The sequence below is a fragment of the Haliotis rufescens genome, unplaced genomic scaffold (genome assembly GCF_023055435.1).
Source record: "Haliotis rufescens isolate VD_foot unplaced genomic scaffold, xgHalRufe1.0.p SCAF_17, whole genome shotgun sequence".
Lineage (NCBI taxonomy): Eukaryota > Metazoa > Mollusca > Gastropoda > Lepetellida > Haliotidae > Haliotis > Haliotis rufescens.
Window position 1 is genome coordinate 19,267,152 of NW_025963857.1, and position 11,069 is coordinate 19,278,220.

The following is an 11,069-nucleotide window of genomic DNA, read 5'->3' on the forward strand; positions in this document are numbered from 1 at the left end:
TGTTACATTTGACCACTTTCTAAATGGCATTGTGTGTTCATAGCTTTCGGCCATGGGAGCCGTGCCAATTTACACTTGTCAGAGGGGTACACAAACTATGAGATCTAGACTACCAGTTGTCGGACTTTCATTTTGTGGAAGCCTCGGTGGCTGAGTGAGTTAGATCACTGACATTGTGTGCTGGCTATTAGGTGCCTCACTCTAGGAGTGTGGGTTCGAATCCCGGACGGGACTCAACCCCAAAAAGTACGAGAATCTGTACTTTACAAAGAAAGTGTTATCCCAAATACAACATTTTTTAAAGTAGATATTTACAAAGGATTTCACACACCCATATTCATGATGATGTTGATGATGTTGTTCACACATCAGTTTATGTAATGTGAGATGATGTAACAGTATTTGAAGTCAAGTTGGTCAAATCATCTATGATCATTTCTGAGAAATTGTCTTAAAAACAATGTTTGACATGTCTTGGAGGATCATTCACATGGTACTTAGTAATTATATTTATGTTTATTTTCAGAAAAGCTCAATTAATTTACTTTCAATGGTATGTACTGCTTCAATGCCTGTTATGTGTTCAACATTTTTCAGACATCAAGACATGGGTCAATTTCCTCCACTTTAAAACCTTTAAATAAAATGTTCAAACATGCACATGCCTGACAGGCGATAAGACAACGCTCGCCACTAGCCACTTTATAGGACTGTGTGCATGAGCGCTGGCAGAAACTGCTCTGATTTTCATCGTTTGTCAGGACTATACCCGTGCTTGCAGGTTCATAAAAACAATTCTAAAAAACATGCATGATGTCCATAATTTTGAGTACCCTCCAACATTAAGATGATGTGCTGTGAAATAACTAAAATACTGTTCAAAGCAGCGATAAAACAAAACAGACACATACACCTTGTTCACATACCTGATAGCATGGATAGGATGAGCAGTGTTCTATTCTTGATCACAAGGGGGGCGGTCGGGTAGTCTAGTGGTTAAAGCTTTCGCTCATCACGCCGAAGACCCGGGTTCGATTCCCGACATGGGTACAATGTGTGAAGCCCATTTCTGGTGTCCCCCGCCGTGATATTGCTGGAATATTGCTAAAAGCGGCATAAAACCATACTCACTCACTCACTTGATCACAAGGTAACAGGTGGAAAGAGAGGTTCATGAATTACTGTCAAGATCTGTCTGAACATGCTGAACACTCATTACTGTATTCGACATAATAAGCGCCCAGGGCACTCTCAAAATTAGAAATAGGGGGCTCTTTTTGAATAAAATTTTGGTGAAAAACAACAGAGTTGAAAGATCGTAAATTTCATGGTTTATGCTGACAGCCTGAAATGATACAAAAGAAAAGTCTGTGTGTATTATACACGACAGATATATTTTTCAAGAATTTAATTGCCCATAATTAAGGGTGCATATAATACACGAGTGTGTACTATACACGAATAAATAAGTCTTGTGTACATTGATCAATCGGAAGGAATTGGAATTGTTCACTAGCCAATATATTAGCAAATATCGCTGTGGGCACTTATTAAAGCAGGGCGCTTATTACATCGAATAAGGTATGTTTCAACTAAATACAAAAAAAAACATGGAAAAGGAATGCAGTTACTTGTTTTATTATAGACGATGTTAACCATTCAATTAAAAAAATTCAAAATATTGGAAATCTACTTTTGTTTCATCATAATGATAGCAACAAGCATAAAAGAATCCAATGCTACATGTAGTATTTACATGACTGCAATAGTGTACATATCCTGGAATTTTCAAGATAAGAGGGCTTATATGGTCATTACAAAACATATGACATGTTGCCCTGTTCTATATGCAGTCATTTGAACATATTGTCAAGCACTGAAGCAGGTGTGTGTATGAGTGAGGATCTCAGCAGTATTGAAGCAATATCCTAATTACTGCTTATCAATAACGTGGTCATTCTCAGTGGACAAACTGTGCAGTGTTGCATCCCTTAGCCAGTCTAACCGATGGTTGTAGGTTTCGATCCTAGATATGACACAATAATGAATCTTGGTCAGTCAGTGCCAGTTCCATTTTACCAAAGTTGAAAATGTCAACTCTTTAAAACAGGACCTTCCTCATACATTTAGATGATGCATCGTGATGTAACTGAAATACTGCTAAACAGCACAAATGCTTCAACCACCAGGGGGGCGGTCGGGTAGCCCAGTTGTTAAAGCGTTCACTCGTCACGCCGAAGACCCGGGTTCGATTCCCGACATGGGTACAATGTGTGAAGCCCATTTCTGGTGTCCCCCGCCGTGATATTGCTGGAATATTGCTAAAAGCGGCGTAAAACCATACTCACTCACTCACTCACTACCACCAGGGGCCACTTTCAGAAAGGGATAGTCGTGCTACGACTGTCGTAAGTCTATGCTAAAATATAGAGATATGGCAGTCATAGAACAACATTCACTTTGTGAAACAGTACCCAGACTACCAATACACTCCTTGTCCATGTTGTCAAAGAGGATATATGTCTGAGGTCTCTCATTACTGCCTTTACAGCACTCTACAGTTCATTTCAAATTAGACAACTTATTAACCAGCTTCCATCCACATGATCGGGTCCTACACATCCAACATAGCCACACACAATAGGCTCTATCAATGGATACTTTGTGCTAGTTTCACTCAGTTCACTCCACATGTTGCAAACCCACGTTGTCCAAGAACTTATTCTTTTTATTATGCCAATCCTTTGGTCACGTCAGTCAAGCATTTGACACCTTTCCACAGATAATGTCCCAAAGTCAGCTTTAGTTTCACATATGCACTAATTACAATTTTTGGATGAGCCTTAGAAATTTCAGAGAATTAGTGTCAACAATATTTCACTAGTTTGAACCATCTTCCCGAGGCAAGGATGTCAACTGACTGTACAAGTCCAGTTTCCACCCTTGCAAATCTAGGCTGCAATTATGGAGTTATATTTTGGCTGGACTAACGAGTCTATGCATTCAAAATTGTGTGACGAAAATTACATCCGGTTCGCAAACAACATAGATTTTAACATGCAGATGTCGATCGACTGCAGGATTTGCAAAGTATCTGTACCGTCAACTGTGCGTAGACAGATATTTTCCAAATCTTTTCAGGTTTTTAATCAAGGTGCTCACGTGATTTGATGCAATTCACGAGATGAGACCCGTTTTATTACAATATGTATGTTGAACATCGATCAGATCATCTTGACTAGGCACCACCTTTTTGTTTGAAGCCAACACAAGTATTTTGAGAGGTGGAATCTGATTGGTCAGTAGGAGGGACATACAAGGGACATAGCTTGTAATAGCCACTGGTGGCGCTACGATCGAGCCCAGAAATTCAATCCTACCACGGCAAGGGTGTAAACTGGACTTTTAGAGTCAGTTAACTCCCTTGCCTCGGGATGGTTTAACAGGTGAATGAGGGATAATGCCTCAGTGTCTTGTCCATTTCCAGTTTAAGTCAACAGCCTTCAACATTTATGCTAGTCCAATAGCCTGAGACTACTAACTTGTGCTGAGGACAAGTGAAAATCCAATGATGGTAGTCCTCACTGACTAGTAGCGTTCGGGAAACTCAGCTGATTTTGTCGAGTCGGATTACAATTGTGAATGTCGTGACAGATTCTGCTGTATCTGATCAAAATCGTAACAATGTCCTGTGTTGTCGGGACGGTGTCCTGTGGATCAGGATGCTGTTGTGATGAACGGGCATGAATTTTTCATTGCCTTTTCTTGTCAATTGAGTCCAGATTGCGTCCAGATCTTGCAGAATGTGTTCACTGTCCAGTCACTGTCTGATCTCTGTCTGATGGCATTTGGGAGAATCAGGACGCTTTAGGGACAGACTGGTCATTTTTTACCATGTGGAAGATACAAATCGATCAGATTCGGATTGAGAACGGGAGAATCGGGGCAAATTTGGCTGGAAACGTCTGAATTGGGACTTTTTAGGTAAATGGAAATAAAATATAAAATGATGCAGGAAGTGCCTGAGAACTTTTTTAGCCTAACAAGCATAAGAGACACAAATCTGCACAGCGATAGTATGTTATATCCAAATCCCTTCATGGTCTAGAAGATGGAATGTGACGGAGCAGGATGAACTCCTTAACTGCCCCTGGTAATTGCAGGTGATTCACTGAAGATGTCAACTTTGGTCGTAACGTATTTCGAAGTTTGAAACAGGCTAATTCTTGAAGCAAATATGGCTGTGTTACAACGTCTAAAATAGGCATCAGCAGTTCTTCTGTTGTACCACATGGAAAATCACACAACACATTCAATGGCCATCTACCAGCCTGGTGAAACAGAAGCATAATGTCATAATCCATATTGTCAAGTGCTATGGAGAAAGGTGATTCACAATCCAAGTTAACTGTCTCTACAACGCACAGATCAACAAGGAGATAACGTACAATTTCATAATGACCCTCCCGAACTGCCAGATGTAAGGCTGTGTCTCCCTTGTTATCAATCACATTAACATCTGCATCATGGGTCATGGTCAGTAGGAGGGACATACAAGGGACATAGCTTGTAATAGCCACTGGTGGCGCTACGATCGAGCCCAGAAATTCAATCCTACCACGGCAAGGGTGTAAACTGGACTTTTAGAGTCAGTTAACTCCCTTGCCTCGGGATGGTTTAACAGGTGAATGAGGGATAATGCCTCAGTGTCTTGTCCATTTCCAGTTTAAGTCAACAGCCTTCAACATTTATGCTAGTCCAATAGCCTGAGACTACTAACTTGTGCTGAGGACAAGTGAAAATCCAATGATGGTAGTCCTCACTGACTAGTAGCGTTCGGGAAACTCAGCTGATTTTGTCGAGTCGGATTACAATTGTGAATGTCGTGACAGATTCTGCTGTATCGGATCAAAATCGTAACAATGTCCTGTGTTGTCGGGACGGTGTCCTGTGGATCAGGATGCTGTTGTGATGAACGGGCATGAATTTTTCATTGCCTTTTCTTGTCAATTGAGTCCAGATTGTGTCCAGATCTTGCAGAATGTGTTCACTGTCCAGTCACTGTCTGATCTCTGTCTGATGGCATTTGGGAGAATCAGGACGCTTTCGGGACAGACTGGTCATTTTTTACCATGTGGAAGATACAAATCGATCAGATTCGGATTGAGAACGGGAGAATTGGGGCAAATTTGGCTGGAAACGTCTGAATTGGGACTTTTTTGGTAAATGGAAATAAAATATAAAATGATGCAGGAAGTGCCTGAGAACTTTTTTAGCCGAACAAGCATAAGAGACACAAATCTGCACAGCGATAGTATGTTATATCCAAATCCCTTCATGGTCTAGAAGATGGAATGTGACGGAGCAGGATGAACTCCTTAACTGCCCCTGGTAATTGCAGGTGATTCACTGAAGATGTCAACTTTGGTCGTAACGTATTTCGAAGTTTGAAACAGGCTAATTCTTGAAGCAAATATGGCTGTGTTACAACGTCTAAAATAGGCATCAGCAGTTCTTCTGTTGTACCACATGGAAAATCACACAACACATTCAATGGCCATCTACCAGCCTGGTGAAACAGAAGCATAATGTCATAATCCATATTGTCAAGTGCTATGGAGAAAGGTGATTCACAATCCAAGTTAACTGTCTCTACAACGCACAGATCAACAAGGAGATAACGTACAATTTCATAATGACCCTCCCGAACTGCCAGATGTAAGGCTGTGTCTCCCTTGTTATCAATCACATTAACATCTGCATCATGGGCCACAAGAAATTTCATCACTGACAAATGACCGAACTGGCTTCCTGCCATAAATGGCGACTGTCCATTCCGACACTGTGCGTTTACACATGCCCCTGCTTTCACAAGGGTGCAGGCGATGTCCACATAGCCTTTGCGAGCAGCAGCGCGGAGAGGTGAGCGTCCATATCGGTCCTCCTTGTTCACATCAGCTCCTTGCTTAATAAAGTAGTCACAGATATGAGGATGACAGTGAGCAACAGCAATGACAAGTGGTGGTATTCGACCTCCGAAGTTGACGTCTGCTCCTCTTTCTACAAGAAATTTGACAATATCAAAATGACCTCTGCGTGAGGCTAAGAACAGCGGTGATTCATCGACACTGTCTAAACAATTCACTTCGGTGTTGTGATCTTCCACCAAAGATGTTAGTACAGCCAGACAACCTTCTCTGGCTGCGTAATGAATTGGGTGTCGGTCTGGGTGTGGAGGAAACCCAAGGGAGAGGAGTTTGTTTAGTACGTTCACATGGCCATGTATTGCCGCTACTGAAACTGGCGTTATCACAGCGGGAAGATTGCGATTAAGTCCTGGGGTGATGTTATTTGTCCGAATATGATGTAGGACTTCTTGTTCATCACCATTCTCGATCAGCTGAGCCAGAGAAATCAACTCATTGGAAACCGACATTTCTTTCAACTAAACCTGTGCGTCTTTTTCCGTTATTATATGTGGCAACGGAGTAAATTCATATCTCCCTTAGCCCCCTGCTCTTGTGTAACTTGGTCTTTGCTTCCACAACCTTGGCAGTCAAACATTTCAAATGCAATGCAAGTGCAGTGCTATCAGTTTAGAGTAGCCGACTGATACATATTGTGTACAAAGCGTCACATTCCACCAAAACACGTTCAGAATCAAAACAAACTACATGGGGAGGTAACTCTAATTTCTCTGTGATACCTCCCTTACGACGTGCCAATTATTTTTTATCCGTTCGAACCCTTCGTCGGGCTATAGCTGAACTTGTATTTTTGGATTATAACATGTTTGCACAAAAAAATGTTTTGTAATGAAAAACTATGGGGGTCTAGAGCCTATGAGAACAAATACGAAAAATTAATCTGAGCAGAAAAAATGTCTTCGTGTACTTCGGGCACACAGTACTACAAACTCCAAGAAATGTGCAACAATATCCCTTCTAAACGTATTGATTGTTTGGTAAACAGAAACCTCGTCTCTAATTGTAAGGAAGGGAGTAAGACAGACCACAAGATGATGTATTGAGTCCCTTTATTTAAGTCAGGTAGGTCACAAGGCGATGTCAATCAATGGATTGATTGTCTGGACTCGATTATTTACAGACCTTCGTCAAATAGGTGGAATATTGCTGAGGTAAACAACAACAACAACTTAAGTATGGTAGTCCTCAAAGCGTAGTATTGAATCCCCCTGTTTAAAGGGGCACTGATCTAACGGACTGGTTGTTGCCTTTGTTATTGTTTTTCCCCCGTGAGTACCCGGATGATACGCAACGCAACTGAGCGTGACCAGAGACTGGGGTACCGTCTGCAAGGACAGCTAAATAAACTTGGAGGCTGGAGGCAATATTTGTTTTACGCATTTTTGAACACTGATTGGTTAACTGTGATCTATAAAGATTTCGACAAAGGGCGCATGTTAATTCATTTCTTCAGCCTAAACAAACAGAAAAAAAGAACAAGGGAGCTCATCGGATGTCGTCATTTGGAAATACCCCAGATGGTTATAGTTTATACTAAAAACAGTATCCATGCAGTGAAAGCATTTTCGGATTTCGGCTTGCGTCGATAATACGATTACTACTCCCTTGTTGTCATCCACGTTTTCTCGTATAACCCTACACTTGTGTATTTGTCGTCATTCACTTGATGCTCAGTTAATGAATTTATTACAGGTACAATTAGTGGTAGCACCACTTATATTACCTGACAAAGGTTCCCATTTGGCATTTATTGTGTCTGGGGTAATTATTCAATCTAAATCAAGGTTTGAAGTGAGGTGAAATGTGTGTTATGTAATATGCACGTGGCAGCCCAGCAAGAGATGAATGATCAGTTGATTTACTTTTTTTGTAAATCAACGGATCGTTCTAGTCATCAAAGGATTAACAGAAAATACGTTGATTGATTAATCACTGTTATCTTGCACAGTGGATATGTCAAGAGTGAGTGTTTACATGTCTAGGTTTACTAAAACAAAGGGAATACACTCATACCATGGCGCGAAGTGCCGATGTAAAAACAACATACTTTGTTCAAAGGGTTAACTGATAATACGTTGATTGATTGATCATTGTTATCTATCACTCAATGGAATTTTTAGGAACCGTGGACGCTATGAAAATAGTTGTCACGTGGGCTTTCTCAGCCGACCACTGAGACTTGACACCTATGTAAAACACCTGAAACAATCCAAGCGATCAGTTGAGAAACGAACACGGGTTATAACATCCCGAAACGATAAATATCTTTTAAAATATTTGATTGTTACTGAGACACGTGGCATCGAATAAGTTTCTTTGTACAGCTGCAGACGAGTGGGATATTGTTCCTTTGTGTGGATATTCACGGATACATTCCTCGAACAAGGAAGCTGCCTAAAACTTATACACATAAATTTGGTAGGTTGTAATTATGATATCTGCATTTTGTTTTCCTTCATTTGAACCGATTCGTTCTTGTTTCTCTACGTCTTGGTTGGGAAATTCTTCAATGCGCGATAGACGTTGTTGTCACAGGTCTTTTCCTTTGTAAGCGTGTAAATATTACAGTCAGTTTGTAAAATGTGATTCTCTCAGGCAATTTATAAAATGTGTAAATATTTCAGTCATTTTGACTAAAAAATCTGTCCAGATTGATCAAGACGATCAAAAGGGCCTACAAACATCACAACAGATTATTATGTAGGATTAAAAGCCAAACAACTTAGAAATGTACTTTTCAACGTTACATTTTCAGTCTCTTGGTGATGACATTAAACATCAAAATGTTTGGAATTCGTTGTCATAATAATAAAGATGGAAATGTTTTTCAGTCACTTTGTAAAATAACTGAATATTTAGACGTTTAATAAATTTGTTACACATTTGACAGTAAAAAAATATACACACTATAAAAAAGCATATGCTCAGTAGAAATATATACTTTGTGTTGCAAGTCAAAATAGTGTAAACGAAAATCGCAAAATTACCAAGCAAGTGACTTATCAAAACTTCGACACCATTACCGATGCTATTCACAAAGATACCTACATTTCCTTATTATCTCGAAAACTGTATTTGATTTTGTTGATCAATGTGACCATACGCCCTAATTACTACCCATAAAAGTGACTAATGCGCTTACGAATGGCGCAGCAGAGGTCGCGAACTAGTCTAGATTTCTGCTATACATCCGGGTACTCACTGGGAAAAAACAATAACAAAGGCAACAACCAGTCCCGGGGAATTGCGTTAGATCAGTGCCCCTTTAAGTAAGGTAGGCCACAAGGCGATGTATTCAGTCCGTATATTAAAGTAAGGTAGGCCACAAGGCGATGTAATCAGTCCGTATATCAAAGTAAGGTAGGCCACAAGGCGATGTATTCAGTCCGTATATCAAAGCAAGGTAGGCCACAAGGCGATGTATAAAGTCTCTCCATTTAAGCAAAGGTAGGTCACAAGCCGATGTATTGTGTCTCTCTATTTAAGTAAGGTAGGCCACAAAGCGATGTATTATTGCCTCTGTTTAAGTAAGGTAGGCCACAAGGTGATGTACTGTGTTCCTGTGTTTAAGTAAGCTAGGCCACAAGGCGATGTCATACTCCCTCTATTCAAGTAAGGTAGGCCACAAGGCGATGTCGTACTCCCTCTATTTAAGTAAGGTAGGCCACAAGGCGATGTGATGTGTTCCTGCGTTTAAGTAAGATAGGCCACAAGGCCATCTATTGTGTTCCTGTGTTTAAGTAAGGTAGGCCACAAAGCGATTTATTACTCCTTCTAATCAAGTAAGGTAGGCGACAAGGTGATGTACTGTGTTCCTGTGTTTAAGTAAGGTAGGCCACAAGGCGATGTACTGTGTTCCTGCGTTTAAGTAAGATAGGCCACAAGGCGATCTATTGTGTTCCTGTGTTTAAGTAAGGTAGGCCACAAAGCGATTTATTACTCCCTCTATTCAAGTAAGGTAGGCGACAAGGTGATGTACTGTGCTCCTGTGTTTAAGTAAGGTAGGCCACAAGGCGATGTACTGTGTTCCTATGTTTAAGTAATGTAGGCCACAAGGCGATGTATGAAGTCTCTCTATTTAAGCAAAGGAAGGTCACAAGGCGATCTATTGTGTTCTTGTTTAAGTAATGTAGGCCACAAGGCGATGTACTGTGTTCTTGTGTTTAAGTAAGGTAGGCCACAAGGTGATCTATTGAGTCCCCCTATTTATGTAAGGTAGGCCACAAGGCGATGTACTGTGTTCCTGTGTTTAAGTAATGTAGGCCACAAGGCGTTGTTTTACTCCCCCTATTTAAGTGAGGTAGGCCACAAGGCGATGTACTGTGTTCCTGTGTTTAAGTAATGTAGGCCACAAGGCGATGTTTTACTCCCCCTATTTAAGTAAGGTAGGCCACAAGGCGATGCACTGTGTTCTTGTGTTTAAGTAAGGTAGGCCACAAGGTGATCTATTGAGTCCCCCTATTTATGTAAGGTAGGCCACAAGGCGATGTACTGTGTTCCTGTGTTTAAGTAATGTAGGCCACAAGGCGATGTTTTACTCCCCCTATTTAAGTGAGGTAGGCCACAAGGCGATGTATTATTGCCTCTATTTATGTAAGGTAGGCCACAAGGTGATCAATTGAGTCCCCCTATTTAAGTAAGGTAGGCCACAAGGCGATCTATTGACTCCCCATATTTAAGTAAGGTAGGCCACAATGCGATGTACCGTGTCCCTGTGTTTAAGTAAGGTAGGCCACAAGGCGATGTATTCGTTCCTGTGTTTAAGTAAGGTATGCAACAAGGCGATGTTTTACTCCCCCTATTTAAGTAAGGTAGGCCACAAGGCGATCTATTGAGTCCCCCTATTTATATAAGGTAGGCCACAAGGCGATGTACTGTGTTCCTGTGTTTTCGTAAGGTAGGCCACAAGGCGATATACTGTGTTCCTGTGTTAAAGTACGGTAGGTCGCAAGGCGATGTTTTATTCCCTCTATTTAAGTAAGGGAAGCCGCAATGCGATCTATTGTGTTCCTGTGTTTAAGTAAGGTAGGCCATAAGGCTATTTACTGTGTTCCTGTGTTTAAGTAAGGTAGGCCACAAGGC

General features: G+C 41.0%; 1 protein-coding gene across 1 annotated transcript; it reads right to left on the reverse strand.

Moving 5' to 3' along the window:
• Positions 1-1,622: 1,622 nt before the first annotated feature.
• Positions 1,623-6,665, reverse strand: LOC124138012 (ankyrin repeat domain-containing protein 50-like). The gene has a single exon (XM_046504522.2). The coding sequence runs from the start codon at positions 6,434-6,436 to the stop codon at positions 5,336-5,338; it is 1,101 nt and encodes a 366-aa protein (XP_046360478.2). The 5' UTR covers positions 6,437-6,665; the 3' UTR covers positions 1,623-5,335.
• Between the last annotated feature and the right edge of the window lie 4,404 nt (positions 6,666-11,069).